This window comes from Parastagonospora nodorum, assembly GCF_000146915.1.
Source record: "Parastagonospora nodorum SN15 chromosome Unknown scaffold_29, whole genome shotgun sequence".
NCBI lineage: Eukaryota > Fungi > Ascomycota > Dothideomycetes > Pleosporales > Phaeosphaeriaceae > Parastagonospora > Parastagonospora nodorum.
The window spans coordinates 384,368-407,775 of NW_001884577.1; the positions used below are offsets into that span (position 1 = coordinate 384,368).

At 52.9% G+C, this 23,408-nt stretch overlaps 11 protein-coding genes across 11 annotated transcripts; 7 read left to right on the forward strand and 4 right to left on the reverse strand.

Annotated features, from left to right (window-relative positions):
• Positions 1 to 99: 99 nt before the first annotated feature.
• On the forward strand, positions 100 to 1,796 carry SNOG_14068 (hypothetical protein; the record flags this gene model as incomplete). The annotated part of the gene is made up of 3 exons (XM_001804216.1): positions 100 to 1,015; positions 1,166 to 1,426; positions 1,483 to 1,796. The coding sequence occupies exons 1-3, from the start codon at positions 184 to 186 to the stop codon at positions 1,794 to 1,796; spliced, it is 1,407 nt and encodes a 468-aa protein (XP_001804268.1). The 5' UTR covers positions 100 to 183.
• Positions 1,797 to 2,059: 263 nt separating this feature from the next.
• On the reverse strand, positions 2,060 to 3,134 carry SNOG_14069 (hypothetical protein; the record flags this gene model as incomplete). Its single annotated transcript, XM_001804217.1, has 2 exons — positions 2,060 to 3,028; positions 3,069 to 3,134. 2 exons carry the CDS (start codon positions 3,132 to 3,134, stop codon positions 2,060 to 2,062), a joined length of 1,035 nt encoding a protein of 344 aa, XP_001804269.1.
• A 679-nt stretch (positions 3,135 to 3,813) lies between these two features.
• Positions 3,814 to 5,697, forward strand: SNOG_14070 (hypothetical protein; the record flags this gene model as incomplete). Its single annotated transcript, XM_001804218.1, has 3 exons — positions 3,814 to 3,945; positions 3,995 to 4,722; positions 4,812 to 5,697. 3 exons carry the CDS (start codon positions 3,814 to 3,816, stop codon positions 5,695 to 5,697), a joined length of 1,746 nt encoding a protein of 581 aa, XP_001804270.1.
• Positions 5,698 to 6,997: 1,300 nt separating this feature from the next.
• SNOG_14071 (hypothetical protein) lies at positions 6,998 to 8,321 on the forward strand (the record flags this gene model as incomplete). The annotated part of the gene is made up of 2 exons (XM_001804219.1): positions 6,998 to 7,052; positions 7,105 to 8,321. 2 exons carry the CDS (start codon positions 6,998 to 7,000, stop codon positions 8,091 to 8,093), a joined length of 1,044 nt encoding a protein of 347 aa, XP_001804271.1. The 3' UTR covers positions 8,094 to 8,321.
• A 404-nt stretch (positions 8,322 to 8,725) lies between these two features.
• On the forward strand, positions 8,726 to 10,009 carry SNOG_14072 (hypothetical protein; the record flags this gene model as incomplete). Its single annotated transcript, XM_001804220.1, has 3 exons — positions 8,726 to 8,880; positions 8,931 to 9,554; positions 9,605 to 10,009. The coding sequence occupies 3 exons, from the start codon at positions 8,726 to 8,728 to the stop codon at positions 9,825 to 9,827; spliced, it is 1,002 nt and encodes a 333-aa protein (XP_001804272.1). The 3' UTR covers positions 9,828 to 10,009.
• Positions 10,010 to 10,660: 651 nt separating this feature from the next.
• Positions 10,661 to 11,605, reverse strand: SNOG_14073 (hypothetical protein; the record flags this gene model as incomplete). The annotated part of the gene is made up of 3 exons (XM_001804221.1): positions 10,661 to 11,227; positions 11,296 to 11,454; positions 11,537 to 11,605. The coding sequence occupies 3 exons, from the start codon at positions 11,603 to 11,605 to the stop codon at positions 10,661 to 10,663; spliced, it is 795 nt and encodes a 264-aa protein (XP_001804273.1).
• A 515-nt stretch (positions 11,606 to 12,120) lies between these two features.
• Positions 12,121 to 14,238, reverse strand: SNOG_14074 (hypothetical protein; the record flags this gene model as incomplete). The annotated part of the gene is made up of 3 exons (XM_001804222.1): positions 12,121 to 12,475; positions 12,527 to 13,724; positions 13,824 to 14,238. The coding sequence occupies 3 exons, from the start codon at positions 14,236 to 14,238 to the stop codon at positions 12,121 to 12,123; spliced, it is 1,968 nt and encodes a 655-aa protein (XP_001804274.1).
• A 313-nt stretch (positions 14,239 to 14,551) lies between these two features.
• On the forward strand, positions 14,552 to 15,179 carry SNOG_14075 (hypothetical protein; the record flags this gene model as incomplete). The annotated part of the gene is made up of 3 exons (XM_001804223.1): positions 14,552 to 14,867; positions 14,913 to 15,025; positions 15,075 to 15,179. 3 exons carry the CDS (start codon positions 14,552 to 14,554, stop codon positions 15,177 to 15,179), a joined length of 534 nt encoding a protein of 177 aa, XP_001804275.1.
• Positions 15,180 to 15,457: 278 nt separating this feature from the next.
• SNOG_14076 (hypothetical protein) lies at positions 15,458 to 16,531 on the reverse strand. The gene is made up of 5 exons (XM_001804224.1): positions 16,400 to 16,531; positions 16,326 to 16,351; positions 16,184 to 16,272; positions 15,720 to 16,122; positions 15,458 to 15,668 (listed from the first exon to the last, which is right to left on the reverse strand). Exons 1-5 carry the CDS (start codon positions 16,438 to 16,440, stop codon positions 15,610 to 15,612), a joined length of 618 nt encoding a protein of 205 aa, XP_001804276.1. The 5' UTR covers positions 16,441 to 16,531; the 3' UTR covers positions 15,458 to 15,609.
• Positions 16,532 to 16,720: 189 nt separating this feature from the next.
• On the forward strand, positions 16,721 to 18,116 carry SNOG_14077 (hypothetical protein; the record flags this gene model as incomplete). The annotated part of the gene is made up of 3 exons (XM_001804225.1): positions 16,721 to 16,854; positions 16,908 to 17,843; positions 17,894 to 18,116. 3 exons carry the CDS (start codon positions 16,721 to 16,723, stop codon positions 18,114 to 18,116), a joined length of 1,293 nt encoding a protein of 430 aa, XP_001804277.1.
• A 1,027-nt stretch (positions 18,117 to 19,143) lies between these two features.
• On the forward strand, positions 19,144 to 22,308 carry SNOG_14078 (hypothetical protein; the record flags this gene model as incomplete). The annotated part of the gene is made up of 3 exons (XM_001804226.1): positions 19,144 to 21,352; positions 21,404 to 21,743; positions 21,801 to 22,308. 3 exons carry the CDS (start codon positions 19,144 to 19,146, stop codon positions 22,306 to 22,308), a joined length of 3,057 nt encoding a protein of 1,018 aa, XP_001804278.1.
• Positions 22,309 to 23,408: the final 1,100 nt, after the last annotated feature.

The following is a 23,408-nucleotide window of genomic DNA, read 5'->3' on the forward strand; positions in this document are numbered from 1 at the left end:
CGTGGTGGCCCGTGCTCAAGCTACAAGCATCGTTCCTTCCCGCAGCGCGAGCCTTCTCTTTCTCGTTCAACAACAACCTCCTCGGACAAGTGATAGCCACATCTACAAGAAACGCCCGAGCGCTGCTGTAACAACCATCTGGACATGCTTACTCAGCACAATTGATCCACATTTGCGACCAAGATGCTCTCCCTACCAGGCCTGAACCTGGCTCCACAGCCCGCCGAACCGCTCAACGCCCCTACATCCACCGTCACGCGCACGCAAGATCTTGCTGCAAACACCGAATATCGCTTCGAAGTCAGCTTTGCTCGCACGCTGACTATCAAGCTACAGTCTGGCACTGCAGAGTTCTTCGGCACCGAGCTCGCGCCATCCACAACGTACAGCTTCCAAGGCACGAAAGGCGCGGTTTTTACGTGGCATGGCTGCAAGCTGGAGATTGGTGGCGAAGTCGAGTCGGACTATGTTGCAGAAGAGACGCCCATGATGAGCTGCGCGAACTTGCATTTTGCGCTGGAGCTGCTGAGGGACCAGAGTGTGTCCAGTGGAAGCGCAGAGATGGGTCCAAGAGTGCTGGTTGTCGGACCAGAGCACTCTGGCAAAACGTCACTGGTCAAGGTCATGACATCGTACGCCGCCAAGACTAGTCGGCAACCAATGGTCGTCAATCTCGACCCGAGACAGGGCATGCTCAGTATCCCGGGCTCTTTCTCGGCTGCTGCGTACTCGTCAATAGTAGACATCGAGGAGGGGTGGGGCAGTAGTCCAATTTCAGGACCTAGCCCAATACCAGTCAAAATGCCGTTGGTGTATCACTACGGACTCAAGGACCCAGAGGAAGGGAAAGTGTTCAAGCCACTCGTGACACGCATGGCATTGGCAGTCACAAGTCGACTGGAGGAGGACAAGTTGAGCAAGCAAGCTGGCTTCATCATCGATAGCTCGGGCGCTATTAGCCAGGGAAGAAATGGCGTCTACGAGAACATAGAGCATATTGTTTCCGAGTTTTCTGGTGCGTGTGATGTCTTGACTTTGTCGCCTTCCACTGCCCAATCATCATCCCGGCCTAGCTGCAGTACCGATCTTCATGCAACAACAGCAGCGACTCATTACATAGAGCGGTACATGTTCTCAGGCGAAACCCCGCTAACATGATTTACAGTGAACGTCCTCATTACACTCGGCTCCGAACGCCTCTATTCAGACCTCTCGCGGAAATACCGAAACCGCGATCCCTCCGAAAGTGTCAACGTGATCCGCCTCGACAAATCCGGTGGCTGCGTCAACCGCCCAGAAGAATACATGAAAGCACTTCGACACGCTCAAGTACGAGAGTACTTCTTCGGCCATGGTGATAACACGTTGGCGCCGAGTAGTCAAACGTGTGACTTTGGAGACTTGCACATTTTCCAGATTGTGGAAGGTATGTGTATTCAAGATAGCTGCAGTGCGCAAGATGATGCTAACAATGTGTTGCAGGTGATGAAGGAGCGCTGTATCGCTCGGGTGACTACGACGAATACGACCCTAGCAACGTGTCATTGGCGAGCATATACACGCGTGTCACGCCATCACCTTCCCTGCAAAACTCCCTTTTGGCAATCACAACCGCTTCGCCCACGGATTCCCAGGATGTGATTCGCGACTCGAGCGTGAAGGGATACATCTATGTTGCCGATGTAGACGAGGCAAAGAAGAAAGTCCGACTGTTGAGTCCTCAGCCAGGCATGATTCCAGGGAATGCAATGGTACTGGGCACTTGGCCGGAGGATGTGCCTGGTCTGGTGGGGTAGTTTCCAGTCATCCTGGAGGAACCTGCAAGGGAAGAAGCGGAGGGGAAGTTGGGTAATGGAGGCTTTCATGGGGAGGGCAGGGCAAATGAAGAAAAATTCATACAGAAAATGGATTCCACCATTTCGAGCGGGTCTCGCCAGTGTCCCTTCCGGAGACGACTCACGGAATGAAAGAAGAACCAGAGCCGACAGGTGTGCAACATGGGTATAAGGCATTCTACGATCTATATGTTACCTTTGGAAGTAATGAAAAGCACTTGGTTCTACTCATCCGCTGTATCCACTTCCTTCTCTGTTTTGTCAAGGAGTTGCTTCAATATCTTGGCTGTGCTCCGCATGCCTTTCAGAGCATTCTCATCGGGTCCTTTTCCTGGCTGCCACGTCGCGTGTGCAAAGTCAATCATCTTGACCGCCGCCAATTTCGGTAAGTTGTCTTCGTCCTCTTCTTCGCCCTCTGGGTGCGCGGACCGCAGAATCTGCTTGGTCTTTGCATATTCGTCCACATCACCCTCGTAGACAAGTAATATGCTCGCGCTGTACATCCTGCTCTCCTTCTTCTCAAATACCTCGATGATATCCTTGACCTCGCCGAGGAAGAAAGCAAGCACTTCTCTCGCCCGCTCGAGCTCCGCTTGCGACTTGGTGCCAGGAAAGATGTAGGAAACGAAGCCGCCGTCGACGTCTTCAGCGCTGAACTTGCGGCCGTACATCTTGTTGAAGACCCAATAGCCCCCCTCCTTGTCTACTTCGACAAATTTCTGCAGTTCCTTGGGCGCGTCGCAAGTTGGCGTGCCCTTGTAAGTGCGCATGCCTGCAATCCTGAAGCCCAGGCTGCCGCTGGTTGTCTCCGCGCTGACGGCATCCAGCCTTGCTCTCTTCTCTGGCTTCGAGTCCTCGTCCCACAGCTGTGCGCCAAGCTTCAGATCCAGCACATTTGGCTTCTTGAACCCATTTGTGATGTTCTCGAGGACGATGTGGAGCTCGGTCGAAAGCTTCTTCCCATGCAAACGCTCCACGCTGCCGTCTCCCGTTTGTATTGTGCCGCTCTCCACGGCCGTGTCGGCCGTCTGTTCGGCGGAGAGGGTCAACTGGCCCATGAATGTTGGTAGGTGAGGAACGAGATCAGCATGTGAGGCAGCTACAGACTCATAGAAGGCAATCTCAGCAACGGTACATGGCTTTACCACGACAGCACCGCTTTCGTCGCTAAGGACACCGTCGCTGGAGAGGTACTGTCAGCTAGAGCTCAAGCGAGGCGGCTCAGGTGGATGCATACTGGCCGGCAGCGGCATTGCCGAAGCTCTGCAGTTTCGACGCGTCGAAGGTTTTGGTAGCCATGGTGTAAGGCGAGAGCAGAGTCGGGCCTTTAGTGTACAGTAAAGGCCTGTGTGTGCTTGTTGGCTGGTGGTTAGTAGGACTCTGGAGGACCCCGCTGCCGTCAGCGAGCAAGTTCAGGGTCCAGTACGAGTCATGCAGCGTAGACAGAAGGAGCGACTACCCAGGGACGTCGGTACATGCACATGTGACCACTCACCCACTGTAAGAGCTTAAGAGCTTATTAGACCGTCTTTCCATACCGCCAACCATGTACATGGGCTTGCCCACACTTTGATCCAGCACTGATAGGGCTGTCAGCTCGTGAAGAACACCAGCGCAGTGAAGCAGCAGGGTATCAATACCACCATCACAAAGCAACTGGTTGTCTCCGAGATTGTGCGAATAGCCAGCATATTCCTGTATTTTCCTATGACTCGCTATGAGAGTGCACTCGCCATACCGTCGCCGATATGGAGGTGAGAGTCGAGCGTGCCTGCCGCCGCCTTTACACCGCCAACCAACTTCACCTGTACCAGGCCGCGAGCGCAGGTACCCGCTCCGAGCGTTTGCTTCTCTAGTCTTCCCCCTACGTGGTATGTAAGTATCTCCTGCTTCTGCTCTACCTGTTTCTCCATCTCTTCTACCCTTCTCCTCCTCGTTGAAAGACTGTGTGATACTTGCCTGAAGAACACCAACCAACATGGCAACAACCGACACAATTCAGAGGGCGATCGCGTTGACCCAAGAGGGTCCAGCGATTGAGGCCAACGACACCAACCCTGCGCAGTCTGCAGTCCTCGACCATCCTGAAGGAGATTCAATCCGTCGTCAAGTGAGTGTGGAGCCTACGCCATTCCATTTTTTCATATTGATCAGTACAGGTTGAGTTCTACTTCTCCGATGAGAACTTGCCGACGGACCTCCATCTACTCCAGTGTTGCGGCGGCCGCGACAACAATCCCGTTTCTGTCAGCCGCATTGTCGGCTTCAAGAAGATGCGAAGCTACAAGCCCAAAGCTCTTGTTGTCACCGCTCTTCGCCAGAGCTCATTGCTCGAAGTCTCTACTGATGGTAAGACTATCAAGCGTAAGATCCCATTGCAGGGCAAGTGCGCCCTTGATGAAGACTTCTTCGAAGAGGACAACGATGTTGCGTACGATCCACGCACCCGAAAACCCGCTGTGTTTCCTGTCGAGCCGCTGCCGCAGAAGAAAGCCGAGTATCCCCCAGGCACAAGCAAGAACATGATGAAGCCGACTGGCTTTGAGGCTAACTATATTGAGCCACCTGTGAAGCCCGACGAAGCCGCAGAAGAAGAAGCCATGTACAGTCCAGACAAGCCGTTCGTCGAGCGGATCGAGTTGGCCATTCAGCGATTCAAGGAGAAGCGTCGCATGCATCAGGATTATGCGCAGGTCTTCGACAAGCTGATGCAGATGGGAGGCGTTGACTCTAGTCAGCGCATCGCCCAAGGTCTGTCCAGGCAAGAGATTGCCCAGATGGGTGCAGAGGAGCGTGCTATCGCGAGGGCTACTCACAGAGTGCCTTGGGATCGTGCAGATGAAGACCATTGGTTGGTTGACTTCGCTTCTATTATTCGGGCTTTCCTGTTAGTCGCAACTATCACCATCACCTGCTATTGTAGCCTCTCACTAATATCAACAGCTCTTCTTGGTTCCCGGTTCACTTTGGGTATAGTCCAAATGCGGTTAAGAACGCCTGTCAAGTGCCTCGATCATTCTACAACTATCTACGCTACCACAAGGTCTGCCCGGAGTACGACCAACAGCTGGAGGAGGCTTTAAAGATCTGTGATCTCGCCGAGAAAGAACTACCCAAAGTCTACGCAGCTGGACTTGCTCTCCCTGGCGATTTCAACAAGTCAGCCAGCACCATCTTCGGCGGCGCACACGCTGGCATGTACACCGGTACTCAATCGTGGGCGAACGAGATAAGATCGGAGGGCATCGAGTTCGAAGACACTGGCATCCGACAGGAAGAGGCGAAGATCAAGTTTGCAACGGGAGTTGCTATCTTGGGCTCAGAAGAACAGTACAACAAGGTAGAGGTGGAGGATATTAAAGTTATGGAGAAAGTATCTGCAAGCCTTGAGGTAATCGACATCCAGCTGCCCACGGAAGCCACCAAGGATCATTTCCAAAAGCAGAGCGAAGTTGTCCGACAAAAGCTCGGCCAACTTGAACCCATCGGCAAGCTCCTGTGCAAGACCTGGATTGACAACGACTGCGACGAATGGGATCTTCCCAGGGACAAGTACCACATCGGCAAACCTCAGCGAGCTAGTGCTGGTCAGGACTACGGTTTCTGGGTTGAGGAGAGTGTGCTCAACGAGTGCTTCATTGGCATGAAGATTGATGCTACAGTCATGATTCTGGATATCGGCATTACTATCATGGATGAGGTGCATGAGTCGCTGTGCAGCTTCTTTGCCTTCCTGCCAAATGAGCTGTGGATGGAGAGGAAGCCAAAAGCATGGCACTGGCACAAGAAGGGCCTCGCCGAAGACGACGAGGGCGACATTGCTGGTGAAGAGGTTGCGGAGGATGAGTTCGATGACGAGTAAGCGTCAATTTCCAAAGGCTAATAAGGCATTGCTCTCTCACTCTGCGGAGCGACCCCTTCGCGAGGTGCTGAAACTCTCCTCGATGCATGCGGTTCCGTGATTTCCGGAATAGACAGGTCGTTCGGCCCGGAATCAATACATCATGCTTATGTCTCATTTTCAAGGTCAGTCAGCTTCACATTTCCACGATCCGGTCATCCGCCGCAGCACAGAATGTACCATCTGAGTAGCATGCTTATAGTAAGAAATGAAATGTAATCTGCAAACATTCTAGAGACTGCCCCTGATGTAAATGGCGAACTACTCATGCCGTCCATATCTGGAAGCAAAGAGAGATCTGCGACACCCAAAAGGGATACATAATGACGATGTTTCCGCTTGCGCAGCCTCTCTGTGCTTCCGCTGGGATATACCTAGCGGGCGGCGTTTGACCCCGCCCCTGCGCCTCAAATCTTCTCAAGCCTCAGCGCCCTCAAAAAATCCCCGCCAAACGCGCTCCACCACCAAGACACATGCAAAGAAATGCCGCACAGAGACATGCCACGAGCGCGTAGATGTATTCACCAAGATGAAGCAGCTTTCCCATGATGCTCGGCAATCAAGCCTCAAGAGCAGCGGCGGGCAGCGAATTGAGCACACTGGAAGTCTTAAGCATCGCGCTTCTCCCATTACTGATACCATAACGACTCAATTGTGACACGAACAAACTCCGTACGGCTCGCAGCGGCGCCAACACTTGCCTTGCGTCGTGGACTGGCATTGCCAATGCCACCAGGCCAGACTCGGGGTAGCGGTTCATCTTCGCGGCCGATCGAATGCGCGTCTTTCATCAAGCCAAGCCGCCACGTGATACGTGCCAATGGACTTTGCACAGCACGAAATGCCATGAGCCGGCTTGTCGTTTCTGAACAAACTGTATTTCTGTGCTGTGTTGAGCTGGCGCAACCAAAAATCTTCAAATAAGGACAAGCCAAGGATACATCGTGTTACGGGGCTGTTGCAACGATAACCGGCCAGGCTTTGATTGCAGTGGAACATGCTAACAAGGCCCGCGGTGCAAGGACGGGTTGGTGGCTCCGCGCAGGCTCAAGGCCGCCAAGCATCTTATCCTCTCGGCAGAGCGGAGTCACTTAAGAATAACACAATGGCGCCGCCCTTCTTAGCCATGGCGTTTGCTCCTCTCTCCGCCGCTGAGCCTACTTCTACTGTGGATGCTCCGCCCCGCGAGAGCGATGGATGTTGCGTTCTGGCCGTGACCTGTTGAGCGCGACGACCAGCGGAACTGCCTTAGACTAGCACCATGATCACGAGACTAATGGTGGAAGAATTACCGAAACGGGCTTTCGCCGGCAACTGTGAGCCTACTATCTCTCCATCGTCCCACTATATGCGACTAACCTTATATAGCCTCCCAGCATCACATTCTCAATCCTTACATATACGACCCTAGCGAACCACTGGCCATCGTGGGCGCTGTCTTGTTCACACTCATCAGCCTCTTCTCGGTTTACCAGTACATCCGAACACGATCATGGTTCTTCTGGGCAGCCATGATTGCCGTATTCAGCCTCACGTCAGGCCACATCTGCCGTGTCGTCTCTGCCTTCCATGAGCATCAGGACATTCCATTCCTAGTCTCCTGGGTCATGATACTACTAGCACCCTCCTTTCTGGCTGCGGCATGCTATACCGCCTTCTCAAGAGTGGTCTGGTTCAGCTGTCCGACCTACGCCCTGAACTTCAAGACCCTGTGGTGCTTCCCGCGTTGGATAACACCTACATTTGTCATTTTCGACCTGTTCTCATTCCTCATCCAACTCGTTGGTGCAAGTCAAATATCTACGCACTACGACAAGGACAAATCCATAGACCGCACTATTGAGTCGGCGGAGGTGAAAGCACTCCCTGGTCGCATCATCCTTGTCCTTGGTCTCATTTTACAGATGATGTGCTTCGTGTCTTTTAGCGTCATCTCATGTCGCTACTTTTACATCTCGCGCAATTGGCGCGCTTTCGATCTCGGCGACATGAAACTCTGGCGCAAATTGTCCTATACCATCAACTTGTCGTCCATCATCATCGCACTGCGGGCGATTTACCGCACCATGGAGATACCTCACGACAAGGATTACGGGTTGAAATACCTCCAGCATCACGAGTGGTGCTTCTGGGTTTTCGATGCAGCCCCAATAATGCTCGTCCTCATCGTCTTCGCGATATGGCACCCTGGACACTACCTCCCGCGATCCTATACCGGCCTTGCACTGGACAAGGGAAGGGCAATGAAAGAGAAGGACGAAATCAGTTCGATGAATGCAGGAATTCCTCAGGACAATGAGCTCAGACAGTTCAAGCCTGAAGACTTTCAGCAGGGAGGCTTAGCCAGCAGAGTGTAATGAAGTTCGCGGCATGCGATGATGAGCTTTGGAGTTCAAAAGGCGTTCGGGTCGGGAAGATACCATTGCATTTAGCGGGGCGGTGTTTTGATATTTCAGCAAATTGTAAGATACCACATGTTCCCGGGCCGCTTTCCATACAGACGGAAGAATATTTAAATGGTTTATTCACACTCTATGTCTGGATCATTTTCGGTTGGCCTGTCCTCTATGTCATCTGAATTTGTTCTGAATCTGTTCAGGTACGAAGCAATCACTTTCTTACCGACTTACCGGTTTGTAGTGTATGGTGAGAGGCGTTTGAACTTGCGAAACATATCCATTCGGTTCGGATGCATTCGCAAATGCCGCTGTTGATGACGTGCGCGGGGGCGGGGCCTTCTCCCCCGCAACAACGATAATCGGGAATAGTGTCACGCCCTGAGTATGTCAATCGTATTCAACCAAGTGCCGCACACATTTTCCCTTGGCTTCTTTCACGCACCACACCCTTCAAATACTCCCAAGGACTCATGAGTCTAGGTTCCTCGGCTGTTCGCACAACGAGATTGCTCTCAACTTCCACAATTGCCTTTGCAAGACTCGCTTCTTTGAAATCACAGCTTGGATCACGGACGTTTCCTGTTCGAAACATGTCATCGCTACCAAAGACGATGAAGGCTGTGCAGATTGAAAAGACTGGCGGTACGGATGTGCTGCAGTACAAGACTGATGTGCCCGTCCCCGAGCCAAAGGAAGGCGAAGTGCTAGTCAAGAACGAATTCATTGGGATTAATTACATTGACACGTGAGCTACTGCTCGACAATAATCTTGCGCGTCGAACTAACATACGTTAGATATTTCCGCTCTGGTGTATACAACCCACCCTCATTCCCATACATCCTCGGTCGTGAAGGGTCTGGAACCGTTGCTGCCGTGGGACCCAACGCGCCCTCTGATCTATCAGTTGGCACGCGTGTTGCCTACATGGGACAGTATGCGTATGCAGAGTATACGGCTGCGCCCAGTAACTACACAATTCCCATCCCGGACTCCATCGAAACGAAGACCGCCGCGGCTTCCCTCCTTCAGGCTTTGACTGCCGTCACTTTGATCAGGGAAGCTCACGCTGTTCAGAATGGCGACTGGATTCTCGTCACTGCTGCGGCCGGCGGTGTAGGTTTGTGGTTATGCCAGCTGCTGAAAGCCGTTGGCGCAAGGACTATTGCGACGGCGAGCACACCAGAAAAGCGTCAGCTAGCCAAGGACAACGGTGCCGAGGTCGTACTGGAGTACTTTGAGGACGATCGAGACCTGTTCGTTAAGAAAGTATTGGAGATCACTGGTGGAGAGGGTGTACACGCCGTGTTTGATTCTGTCGGCAAGTCAACATTTGATAGCTCACTCGCTGTCGTAAGGAGGAAGGGTACCATGGTGAGCTTTGGAAACGCATCCGGTCCGGTTACTGGCTTTGCTCTTGCGTAAGTTCTTCAGGCTGTTCTTTTCTCCTCCTCTGCTTACATCGTTCTAGTCGACTCTCGGCGAAGAATGTCAAGGTTGTGCGTCCGACGCTGTTCAACTACATCGCCACTCGCGAGGAACTTCAAAAAGCTGCCAATGAGCTATGGAAGTTCATCGAGAAGGATGGACTGAATGTCAAAATTCACGATGTGTACCCACTCAGCGATATCGTGCGCGCAACCCAGGATATCGAGAGTAGGAAGACCACAGGTAAACTAGTTTTGAAGCCTTGAGCAGTCGTCGAACCAGGACACAAGATGTAGTGCCAAGGAGGAGCTCAGCACAACTCGAGACTGTAGTGCACATGTCCTTTCGATATGGGTGTCAGTGTCTGCTTGTGTGCATCACCTACTTGCTCTTTCCTGTGTCAGTGTCAGTTGCTTCCCTACCTACACTAATGAACAAGGATCTGGACCAACCGCACTCAAATCGGTTGAAATACCATAATGTATCATGTGATGGACTCAATATTTAAATTACATATGTCAAGAATCCAGACAGGAAAGTTAGCACACATGATCCAACATCCGATGAACATATTCAACATTTGATTCATCCATCGCCAACACCTTTCCTTTTTGGACAATTCTTGCGCATAAAGGCAAACCACGTTGCAATCATCGTGATGGAAAGTGTCAAGCGTTCGAGTTACAGACCCAGACGATATTGTGGTTCTGTTATTTTTTGGTATTCGCAGGAAGGTGCTTCACAGATCATGGAAAGAGCAGAGGACGAAGGGTCTTGTGGATTTTCCCGCCATGTGACGGGGGCGGATACTCGAGAGTAAGTACGTAAAGCACCTACGGATGTGCCCTGAATACGAATGCTCGCCCACAGTAGCCAAGTGCCATTAGTGTCGCCATGCTACCAAACTGATGGATCACCACATGTCTTCTCCAATGCCAATGCGCCGTGGAAAACACTTTACGCCCCAAGCTGCGCCCAATCGTGACGTTTGCGTCGCATCAATGCTTTTTGTCGAGACCTATACCTCACTGAGCCAATCGTTGACACCTGCCCATTGAAGAATTAGCGACTGGTCCATGACATCACAGCGACGCAGGTCTCAAATGAAGCGAGGAGAGAGCTCACGGCTGTCATGGTCCTCGTCATCACCGATGGTGCTGCCAGCCACGAGGTCGTTGACCCACTCCTGGGCGTCGACGAAGCTTTCCGCGTCTTTGGATTCGTCCTCCACGTCGTCCTTGAAAGCATCTTCAACGTCGCCCTTGATGAAAGTCTTGGCCTCAGAATTGGAGACGGACATGCTAGCCTCCTTCTTGGTGCGCATCTTGCTCGTGACCTTGGCCCTCTTTGGGGTCTGCATCTCCTCGTCCTCGTCATGCTCGAGCTGAGACTCGATGTCGGTATGCTCTTCGTCGTCTTCCTCGACAGCCTTCTTCTTTGGGGTAGCACGCTTACGCTTCGGAGTCGGAGTGAGGTCACTAGTAGTATTCGGAACCTTGCACTTCTTAGGTGTAGCCCTGGCCGAGGTCTTCGGAGCGGGTGTGCCTTGAGCACTACCTGGAGGAGCATCGCCGGCGTCGAAGGCTTGCTTCATGCGCGAGTAGCGCTTGGAAGCCGCGCCAACCGTGGTACCGCACTGCTGAGCGATCTCACTCCAGTTCAAGACCTGCCTGACTGTTAGTGAAAGTGCACCTGGGGCATGGACGGGCGCTGGTGAAGTGCCTATTCACTGACCTTGTCGCGAGTAGAGTGCTTGATGCACAGCCATAGGAACTTATAGACAGATGGGCCGGGAGCTTCTCCAGCATCCATGGAATTCTTGAGGCGGGACCAACGCTTCGAGACTGCGCCCTTCTTGAGGTCCAGAGCTTCAGCAACTGCATCCCAGTCGATCTGCAAGGATTGTCAGTTCAGCTACCAATATGCAAATACCTGCAAAGAGCAAATCGATCTGGATAAGTGTGAGGTCACTCACCTGCGGGATGTGGCTGCCGTTGGTCAGTACCAAGTACAGGTACTGAACGTTTTCTTGTTCGGTAGGCATGTTGGCTGGTCGCTTGTTTTTATGTGTGTCGTGTCGCGTCAAATTTTGGTTGTGTTCGCCGTTGTTTCGAGTGTGTGGGGGAGGGGCCAGAGAGCCAGAGGCAGCAGGCGAGATAGTCTTATAGACCCCACCTTTACTCAGAGTGAAGGAGACTCCTGTGAGCAAACGGCTTGTTTATACCCGCTAACATAACTAGCGTGTTGTAATGCGGTGCTCACAAGGCTGAGAGTGAGGGCATGTCTTGAGAAGTCAAAGTGAAAGTAAGTATTAAGGGTAGGAAAGTAGGACCTGCTAGCTTACTGACAATAGTAGCTCGTTTTACTGTCTGGTAAGTTATAAAGCAAGATGAAGGCTGACTGACGAAGGCAAAAGAGGAATTAAGGAGCTGTGAAGGTAGACACTAAGAGAATAATAGCAAGAGTAATTGTTGGTTATATCTTGTGTTGGCGCAGCACGTAGCACCAACCTTGTCGGAATGTGATCGAGGATTTTTTGTGTCAACTGCCTCAGAACCTCTAACTTAGCCCCAACCCAACAGGCTCTTGTACCGGCGACCTGTCGCTATCTCTCACTCCGTTCCCCACCAGCTCCGAAAAGTCGAGTCCCACTTCTTTTAGCATCCGCGCATGATCATGGGCCAGGAGCATACACTCTGTCCACAACTTGCTGTGCTCATCTACGCTGCTCAACTGTCTCTTCAGGAGTATGTTAAACTGATCCACATGTTCCTTTGCCCACTTCACGCATGCTGACATGAGCTGCTGGGGGAAACATTTCTGGAACATGTCGACAGTGTTCTTGATGATGGTGAAGTAGATGTATGATATTTGAAAAATGTAGTCGGGCAGATTACCCTCGAAGATGCATTGTCTGCGATGCATAATCAGCTTTAGTGCGACTAGAGTGAAGGGTAGGACCTACCGTGAACGCGTTCTGATGAGGTTGCCCCGAGCCTCGAGGTAGGCTTCTCTTGCTCGGTCTTCGAAGCCTAGACGAAGAACCCAGCCTACATGTTGTTTAACAGACGAAATCCAATTGTTGTTCTCTACAAGCTGTTTTACTAGAATGGTGGCTAGTTTGGTTGCGCGCTCGTTGACCTTGTATGTGACAACAGCCTTGGCCATTTCGTTACCTCTGATGTTCTTGGCAAGCTCTTTGAGCTTTTCTACCTCCACGACTGCATCATTAAAGTGCTGCAGCGCTATCTCGATATCGAGACGATCCAGTTGTGTTTCCACCCAACGAATGTTCCGCTGTTGTCCATCGACATCAACAAATGTGCTTGTTTGGTTGTTGTTAACGGCTTCGGACAGGTTTTCAAGCAGATCGGTTTTCTTCACAAGTTCGGGATCGCGGGAAAGCAGGTGGTTGTAAGAATCCTGGACGCGGTCCTTCTCCTCGACGTCAGCTTCTTGGCTCTTCCGCAAGTCGTCCTTTGTTTTTCGACATGTAGAGACAAACGCCATCTTGTCTCCCACATCCTCTCTTTTGGTGTCGTAGGTGTAGGATTCCGAACCGTGTCGTATAATGATGCGATCCTCTGGCGTACGTGTGACATGTACGTCCTGCAGCGGGAAGCATAATTGTGCCTTGTACTCCAGAACAGATCGGTTGCCGTCTCGCTGACCTGCAACATCATTGCGTGCCTTCTTCTCCTGAGCCACAAGAAGGTGGTCGTTGAGCAGCAGTATTTGAACCCGACGCTTGGCCTTTAGTGTCGCAGAGTCCAGCTCGAACCATCTTTTGGATCGCCAGATGATGAAGCGTCCGGGAATGGGCGGCAGATACTTTTGTGAGCCCTCAACATCCCGGTACAGCTGCTGCAACTGTCCAGCACGAATTTGATTCAAATCGCCAATCGAGCTCCTGTTGGCCCTCCGAGAGTTAGTCATGTCAGTTTCAGTGTTGGAGGCCGAAGCAGTCTGCTCCAGGGTGGTTGTCAGATCGGACATCAATTGGCGCAGAGTGCGCATCTCGCCTTTGAGCTTTTCGGCTTCTTTGCTGATCTTGATGAACTGGGTCCTGTTCTGATACACATTGGTCTGGAGGTCAACGGAAGTGCGGTGTTTCGTCTTGCGAAGCTCGTCTTGAAAGCGGCGGATGTCTTCTTCCGAGGCGTCTGCAAGCATGCTGGATACGTCTTTGCATTCTTAGTACATATTCGGGGGGGCGTGATGCCAAGGCGCCTTACATTGCTCTGCCCTCAGATTCGGATCGCGCAACGCCTTCATGTCAACTCTTGGCCCTCGCCCGTCACCACCAGCGGGAGGGCGGTTCTCCCTCGCCGGGTCCTTCTCGCGGAACTGCATGGGTATCTGCGGCATGTCGGGCATGGGCCCATTGCCAAAGTCGCTCGGCAGCGTGGTGATCTTCTGCGAGTACCGCCTCTTGACCAGATCGGCCGTCTTGTCGGCTCTCTGGGGGCGTTCTCGTGGGACATCGCCTCTGTTCTGCCGCGATCGGCTCGAGTCGGTGGATGGGCGTCCTCCGCTTGAGATGCTGGGTGCTGCAATGCCAGCGCCTGCGGGCATGGGCGCACTGATCTGACGCGGCGCGCTGATGGTCGGCGGCGGTTTCTTCTTGTCCTTGTCCCGCTTCTTGCGCAGGGAGATGCCCTTTGACTTGTCCGACATGGTGCCTGCCCGAAGCCGGAGGTGGGAACTGTGAAGGTGAAGGGGGACGGGGGAAGGGTGCAGAGAAGACGTCGAATTGACAGCTATGCACTTGGTAGCTTGCTGCAGTCGCCTACCACGGGCGCGGGACCGGGGACCGCGGTCGTGAGTGGAGCTCGGGCCAACGAGCGAGCGTCAATCGTGCCTTCCGCAACATGGAAAAAGTTCCTTGACGCCTGCCATCATCGCCAATCACACCCTCCTGTACACCCGCCCCTTCTTCCCACGCCCACGCCCTGGACCGCAGACCCTCTGCTCCAAAACTGCCCTCAAAATGTCGTCATCGTTAAAGCCCTCCACAGTCGCCGCCATCAGCGTCGGCACCGTCGTCACGGGCTTCCTTGCATACGCCGTCTACTTTGACCACAAGCGACGAAACGACCCCGACTTCCGCAAGCAGCTCAAGCGTGAATCCAAGAGGACGCAGCGTGCCGCAAAGGAGCAGGAGGAGGCGCAAGGAGCAGAACAAAAGAAGGCCATCCGGGAAGCAGTGGCCAGTGCGAACGAGGAGGGGTTCCCCAAGGACCCGGAGGAAGTAGAGGCATACTTCATGCAAGAGGTCGCGCAAGGCGAGGGAATGGTCCAGAAGGGTAGGCAACGTCTTGGCCGCAGGATTGCGTGGTAGCTGCTAACAGATTCGTTCCCAGGCGCGGACAATGTCGAGGCGGCGCTATGCTTTTACCGCGCATTGAAGGTCTACCCGAACCCGAGAGAGCTCATCAACATCTACGACAAGACCGTTCCCAAGGTGGGCGCCATTGTATAAAGTCTTGTGGCGGCATGCTAACACGCCACAGCCCGTACTCGACATCCTCGCCGAGATGATTGCAGTAGACACATCCATCCCCGTCGGCGGTAGCAAGACGCCGTCTGAGAGCGGATCTGCTGGCGACCTCGAGTAAACCACTTCTCTCCATTCTTTGGCACCAAGCGAGCATTTATGGACCCTACTCTTCATGATCACGGCCTAGTGTACTATTCTTGTATATGTAAAAGCACGCTTTCTGCGAGGGTTCCAACGAACCACAACCGGCGTTCCAGTCTGGCCGATGCGCCTTACATGGGCGCAACGCGCATTAGATGGGCTTCAATGCATATCTCACCAGTTCAAAAGCGAAAAGCGAAACAATCAACATGACGTCACCGGGCGATGCAGTCGGTCCTGCGCTGATGCACTAGAGATTACGAGTCTACCGAGTCTTTGACTATCCCAAGATGCAGCCGATGCCCGAAACGCCTTGCTCGCAATGACGTTCGCAGTTGCAAAGTACCCAAATAATTACAAGCGCTGTAGCGGAAGTGAACCCGAATCGTTCAATAGTCGTGATGCATTTAACAAGAACATGAGCTTTCTTGTTGCGGCTGGCTAGGATTGATGTTCACATCGATCACTGGAACCCGAGTTAGTACGACCTTGTCCAATACGTACATGATTGACTTACTTTGGCTTTGCCCTTGTTGTCCCTCGCCCTCCATTCCCGGCAGTGCCTGTGCTATTCTCTTGAAGAGCGCCTTAACATTATGCCCCACCTTAGCGCTCGTCTCGATGAACATGAGGTTATTCTTCTTCGCCTCCTCCTCTCCTTGCGCTGTGGTGACCTCCCGCTTATCGTTCAGATCCGTCTTATTACCAACGAGGACAATAATGACATCGTTGCCTCGCTCTCCTCGGACATCGTCCACCCACTTGCGCGTGTTCTCAAATGTCTTCTTGTTGGTGATGTCGTACACGACGACTGCCACACTGGAATCGCGGATGTAAGAGGGAATGAGGGAGCGGAATCGTTCTTGGCCGGCTGTGTCCCAGAGCTGCAAGCGCACCGTCCGGTCCTCGAGGTACATGGTCTGCGTCACAGTTAGAAGGCCTAGTCGGGGCAAAACGGTGTTCTGCTGTGGCAGTGCGCACCTTTGACAGGAAGTCGATTCCGATTGTGGCTTGGTATGTGTTGTCGAACGAATCGTACATGAATCGTGTGATCAAAGACGTTTTGCCGACTGCGCCAGAAGTTAGCCTTTGACTTCACTCTTGGTGTGGTTCCTCTGCATACCACTTTGTTCGCCTAAGAATACAAGCCTAAAGCGCATCAGTATGTAGACCAATTCACGACAGCGGTGTGCTCACTTGAACTTCTTGAGCGGATTGGAATATCCTGACTGCGCCATGATGAAAGAGAGGCTGCCCGCAGACGGTTGTATTAGCAAGGTGAGTAGCAAGTACAGATACAGGAATCCGGTGATGGAGTGTCGAAGTTGGTGCGGGTGCGGGGCGATGAATGAATAGGAGAGTGCGCTTGCTTCCTGAGATCTGGAAGCCGTGCCTAACACCGAGCGGCAGGGATGCAGTTGGCTAGCGCGCGCTAGTAACGGAATTCTGGAGGGTTTTCCGCGCAACTTTCGAACTTTTTGAACCCCCACAACCTTGCGACAAGACACAGCAAACACCATGGCAGACACCGAAGCTGCACCTGCGCAATATAAGCAACCGAGCCGTAAGGGCAAGAAGGCCTGGCGCAAGAATGTCGACGTCACGCAGATTCAGTCTGGCCTCGAGGATGTGCGAGACCAAATCATCCAAGGGTAATTTTACCACGACCGCCAGCGTATCCGAATATTGGCCTAACAGCGCATAGTGGTGTGATAGCAGAAAAGACCTCGGACGAACTCTTCGCCGTCGATACTATCGGGTCAGCAGACATCCAAAAAGCAGTCTCCAAGCGACACAAGCCTCTCAAGGTCGACCAGATCCTTGCACAGCGGTCTGCTGTCCCCGCAGTCGCCGCGCGCAAACGACTGTCAGAGCTCGACAATGAGGGCAAGAGGAAGAAGGCGAAAATTTCCGGAAAAGAGTATGACAGGCTAAGACAGATTGCGTATGGAGGAGAGCAGGTTAACAAGGACGTTGTGCAGACAGGCGGTGATGCGGATCACGACCCGTGGGCAGTGCAAGAAGTCAAGAAGGACCCCAAGTTTTCATTCCTTGAGGAGAAAAAGGCAAAACGCGAGCCAGTCACGCTAAAGCACGCGCCTATCTCGCAAGTAAAGAGTGGCAAGACAGTACCCGCGGTGCGCAAGCCTACCGGCGGCAAATCATACAACCCCAAATTTGAAGACTGGCAAAATGAGCTCATGCGTGAGTCTGACAAGGCTGTTGAGACAGAGAAGAAGCGTCTTCAGGAGGCCCAAGAAGAGGCAGAGCGCATGGAGCGCGCAGCCGCCGAGACTGAATCTGATTCGGGAGAGGAAAGTGTCTGGGAGAGCGAGTGGGAGGGCTTTAGCGAGCACGAGGATGATAAATTGAAGAAAAAGAGGCCAGAGAGGAAGTCGCTGTCACAAAGGAACAAGATCAAGAGGAGAAAAGAAGCAGAGCGATTAGCAAGACACGAGGCTAAGGTGAAGGCAAAGGAGCAGCAAGTGCAGGAGATCAAGAAACTCGCAAAGAGCGTCGAGGCCAAGGAGAAGGCAAGAGCCACCGTCCGCGAAGCTTTGGAGAACAAGACCCTCGATATTGCATCAGATGATGACGGCGACGAGGAGTTGAAGAGAAGGACAATCCGCGGCCAGCATCCGTAAGTGACCCCTTGGTACAAACTCACGCCCGTTCACTTACACGATCCAGTATCCCCGAGGCACCTCTCGAAGTGGTGCTGCCAGATGAGCTCCGTGATTCCCTCCGCCTATTGAAGCCTGAAGGCAATCTGCTCAAAGACCGGTTTAGGAGCATGATGATCCGCGGAAAGGTGGAGTCAAGGCGACAGATTCCTTATGCTAAGCAGAAGAAGTACACGGAGTCGGAGAAATGGAGTTACAAGGACTGGGAGCTGCCCAAGGCTAGACAGTAGGATATTCTATATGCGGCGACTTGCTGGGCACCGTTTTACGACCAAATGCAATACTGTTGTTGCTGGTGCAAGGGACATTCGTCTGCGTGTCTTTGATGACGCTCACTGCGAGCCTTTGTTCCGTCAGGATATGTGATTCCTGCCGCCTATGTGATTGTTTCGCGAAATGTCAAGCACCAACCCTGGACAAGTTCCGCAAGCATGCGTCGAAAATGTATTCGAAAAGCGTATGAGTCCAGCTCAAGCAACCAGCGAGAGCTGAGACGAGCTTCCATGGCGACTGAATTCATCAAACAATTCGTGGCCCACTGAACATCATCGAGTTTAGATTGCCCGGGCACGTTGTGAATTCGCTAGTGCAACTGATATCATATGGACACGTGTGGGGAGCATGGCCGAGACGCAGGGCACACGGTTAAGAGGGTTAAACGGTGTGGTTCTTAGCTGACTATACGCCTACTCAAATGTCATGAATGCTGAGGCCCTCAAGTCTTGTAAGTATGTCCCACTTCCTTTTTCATCCGCACTGTCAGTCCCTCCGAAGAAAGATCCAGCCAGGTCACCAGGAAGAGGTGTAAATATAGGGCAGCAGGAGCGCGATCAGAGGATTGAACGCCAAAGATCGTGACTCTGTATAAAGCAACCCAAGACATGAGGAACAGAAGGAGGGACGCGGCCGAGAAAGCTTTTAAAGCTGCACGCGCCAAGCGACAGGGATCGTGCGCGCTGGTGCACGGACTAAGTTAGCGCGGAACTGGAGCTGTCGGTCGCGACTGGTGTTTTGTCGGAGGTGAGTGCCGTTTACTTCGGCCTTGAGCAACGCACTGCGCGTTGTAGACCTTCCGGCTCAGACATTTCGCACTTCTCCGCCCGCTCGCCCATCTCGTATTCATTGGTCTGCTTCAGCATGTCCTCATTTTCGTTTACGCGTCAGTCGCAACCGGCTCCTGCTGCCCAGGTAAGTCCCGTGCTGCTGCAACCAACTATACATGTATAGAGCTAACATGTCGCTGGCTGATAGTCGAGAATGGGCGCATTGTCATTTGGCGGCTCGCGAAGCAGAGACAAATCGCCGTCCACAGACCCTCTCGCTCCGTTGCAAGTCGTGGCCGCCAGAGTTGCGCAAGATGTGGCCGCCTTCGCCATCAAAGTCGATGTTTGGCACACGGAAGGCATGAAATCCGCGCGAGCAAAATACGGGGCAACAGTAAACTTGGTGGGAGAATTCAAAAGCATCGCGGAGACCAGAGTGAAGGAGTTGAAGAGAGCGCACGCCGCGGACAACAAAGTAGAGCTTGGACGCAGCATACGCAAGAGAATCCAGGACATGGCTGAAGCCCCGGATGCGAACACACAAGGATCCCTCAGCCAATCGCTCCAGATGCCCGCTCCAACAAGCGATTCGCACGGTACCCAGGGGAGCAAGCAGCTGGACGAACTCCGACAATGGCAGGCCGAGCTGGCGACATGGGAGCTTGTTCAGATCATCATCAGTCAGCGATTCCCCGAGCCCGAAACAGATCCAGCGGCCGAAAGACAGAAACGTCTTGCGCAAGTCGGCGGCAACAAGCGATACAGCCCGAACAGCGAGATCTGGGATCGTTTCATGTTGGAGGATGATCGAGCCAAAGAGAAGGCACTCGTTCTGCGTTGGCTCGAGCAGACTGCACGGAACGACAGAAGCAGCATAGAAACTATCACCACCGAGCTTGAGACGCAGTCGGGCAGGGGCGCACACACTTGGACAAGTGGCTGGCTCGATTCCAAAAGCAGAATCAAGCAGGCAAAGCGCTTGGAAGGAGCAGACCAGCCTTTGAGGCCGGATGCCGTGGATATCAAGACCGCAGATAGGACACAAGGCCTGGTCACTCAACTAGATCCCGATGGCCCTGCGCGGCAGAAGCGTGTCCTTGAAAAGTCAGATGAGTACTACGAGCGAGCATTGTGGATGGTATGCTACGAAATGCTACGACGCGGCCTTCCTTGGAACGAAATAAGCGAGTGGGCGCAGGAGAGAAACGAAGCCTGGCGTGGTGTCAGCGTTGGTGCAGCCTACGAGGCACATCCAAAGGGTGGGCCCAATGTCGCTGGTCCCACCGTAGGCTATCTGTTTCGCCGCATGTGCTTTTACGCCGCAAGAGGAGCCCGAGTTCCCCACGAGGGAGCTGTCTATGGCCTTCTCAGTGGAGATCTGAAGCAAGTTCAAACTGCCTGCCGTACTTGGGACGACCATCTGCATGCTCATTACAACGCTTTGCTTCTATCAAGATTCGATCGCTATCTGATTAGTAATTACCCCAACAAAGTGAATGCGAGCTTGGTCCAGAAGTTCGTATTCCAGGACGCTGCTTCTCACATTGGGGACTGGGATAGAGCTTCACGAACAGTCATCACCCTGTTGAAGCAAGAGAAGGCCACAGAGACTGAAGCCTCGAGTCCATTCAAGCTCATCCAAGGCGCTTTAATTGCCGGAACACTCGACGAACTATTGCTCAAGGTGGGCACAAGCCTGGCCGACATGCTCGTCAACGATGAACGACCAGAAAACCTGATGCTTCACCCGGACTCGAATCACACCGACCCAGGGCCGAAGCCCCTCGATCAGACACGCACTTATACAGCTGAGCCCTGCTTCAAGGCATTAGCGTGTAACCCACAAGCGTTCCAAACACTCGTACACATCTTCCTCTTGTTCAAGCATGGACTTAATACGCTTGATTCGGATGAGATGGGCACTTGGGTAGCGATGGACAACGTGATCACCGCTTATATTGAATGCCTTCGCCAAAGAGGACAGATCATGTCGATACCCATCTATGCAGCTCAATTGGCACCGGAACGTGCAGCTCACTGCCTCGCTCGCATTATACCAGATGTCCGCAATACTCAGGAGCGAATAAAGATGGTGGGTTTGTTCCGACAGTACAAGACAGACGTCATTGAGGTTGTAGCTCAATCCTTTTTGTTCGCGTTCAAGAATAGTGGATTTACCCACTTTAACGAGAAGGGCGACACCATAATCACGTCCCCCATCAAACGGTTCAAGATTATTGAAAGGACCGGGTCCCAGGATTTTGGACTCTGGCCTGGGTACCGTATTCAGGCAGAATTCACAGGATGTCAAATTGAACCCAAGGAAGATGCCATCATCGAAGTCCTGCAGTGGTACCAGTATATCAACAACGACTACAAACAGACGTTTGATCATCTCAGAAATGCTCTCACTATTCTCCTCCGTAAGTGTTGTTGTCTCGAGTGTGTAACGACACAGCTAATATAAGGCTTAGTCAATGGCCGTCTTGGTGCTGCAGAAAAGGTGGTTAGCGATCTCAGTGTAGAGTCGCTCTCGCTGTCAAGAACCGAAGCACTCTGTGGCTATCCTTTTGACATCAATCAACCCGGGGCGGAGGAACGGGATGAAGCTTCATTGCACGAGCATCGAAGCACGCTGACAGATGACGACTTGCGGAACGCTCTGAGATATGACGCTATGCCCAATGCTGAGAAGCACGCGGCCATTGTGCAGCGTCTTCGTGAGAACAGTCAACCGTACTATGACCTTCAGCTGATTGTTCGTATTCTTTGCCTGTTCCGCGAGTGGCGGCAAGAAGAAGAAGATTTGATCAAGTATGTATTGAGCGTTGTCTTGTTCTCGAACGACTGACTAATACTGAGACTTTGCAGGCTTCGTACGGATCAATCCAGGCAACCTTCTGAAGCTGCTGCAGCAAAGAAGAAGGCAGATATGTCTCACACTAAAGAGGTGCTTGAATCGATTGAGCAAGTATTCACAGCGCTTGTTTCCGCCATAACAACATCACTCCGTGATCACCCGGAGGCGGAGAATCCGGATACATGGAATCTGAAGTTTGCATACATTCCAGAAATCGTGCTGGCATACCTGTCAGTCCTGCAGACTGCGGCATTTTTCCTGCAGCGGGACTCTGCAGTGTCTTCGGCAGTAAGGGCAATGGAAATTGCAAACCTGGTCGCAGACGAAGAGAACGAGTGGTTGCAAGAGGTGTTCTTGAAGACGGGCAGGATGAGCGAGCTGGTTGATGCGCTGGCCATGGTTAGCAAGGCCATGTTGAGATTGAACGAGCATGAGCCCAAAAAGAGTACTTCGAAGAAGAGGGGAAGCAAGGGCGAGACGCTGCGGATATGGGATCTGAATGCCAAAAGTCGCGTGTAGAGACGCATCGATTGGGCGGGACATGTACGATTACGTAGAATCAAGACGCGACTCGCACGAGGTAGCGAGACAATAGCCTAATGGTAGTGGTCTGGGAGGGAGGCATAGCAATCCCGCGCAGGTGACGATGATGGACGATCATGTGACTGTTCGCTTGCGGTTTACTCTGGACCCTGCCGAGCGGGATGTGTTCCCCCGGAATATGATGTGCATGGATTTGGTGCGACAGCAAGGATGTAGCGAATTATATGGAGATGCAATAGAAGATGGTTATCATCATCATGAGTCCTAAGAATAATACAGTTAGGTCAGGCCAGACTCATAGCAAGACACCGAGGCCTACAAGATGGCATGGTGGTGGTGCGTGTTGGTTGCTGTTCGCAGCCTTGCACGGTAGTCTGTCCGAGGCTAGCGTTCTGCGTGGCCTTGGCAACACGTGCATCGTGTTGCCGGGATGGAGATGCAGCGCTGGAAGTGCTTGGATCGGTCTGCCGAGGTGATGGATTGAAGGCCGGATTCCCGTGCGGCTCAGCAACGGCATCAGGGCGTCTTCGCTATGGGTTTCACGCCGTGGTGTGAGACGAAGTGCGATACGCTAGAAGGATGGTGGAAGGGGTCCAAGGTTTCGCAGCGTTTGGGGTAGAATTGCTCCACAGAGTCGCGGCACAGCAGCACCTGCACCTGCACGCTGCCATTGAGTGTGCCAGCCACGTTCAGACGAGGCAATTGCGAACTGTCCCCAAGGCCGAGACGCGTGCCTGCCAGCACTACAAGCAGGGCGCAGCGTGAGCCTCTTCAACTACCTGCATGTAGGTGCGGTGTATAGGTGCATCGTCATCTTCCCACGCCCACGTAGACGTCCTGCCGCTTATCCCGACTGCCGTCGCTACCACCAAACAGGTCGCTCCCGCCCGCCGCAATCCGCCCCTTCTCCCCTTCTTCCCTTCTTCCCTTCTTCCCTCCTCCCCTTCTCGGCTTCTCTGCGCTCGACACCACATTGAAGCGCTCGCGGCGAATGGCAATGACTCTCTCCACTGCAACGCCGACCGAGTGCTTTCGTGCCCACCACCGTCCTTCTCGGCGCCCTCTCCGCCAGCACC

Coding starts and splice junctions, on each gene's coding strand:
- SNOG_14076 (XM_001804224.1), bottom strand. CDS start 16,440: ATGGCGCAGTCAGGATATTCCAATCCGCTCAAGAAGTTCAA. Junction 16,273..16,325: donor ATTCTTAGGCGAACAAAGTG/GTATGCAGAGGA, acceptor CTTCTGGCGCAG/TCGGCAAAACGTCTTTGATC. Junction 16,123..16,183: donor GAATCGACTTCCTGTCAAAG/GTGCGCACTGCC, acceptor ACTGTGACGCAG/ACCATGTACCTCGAGGACCG.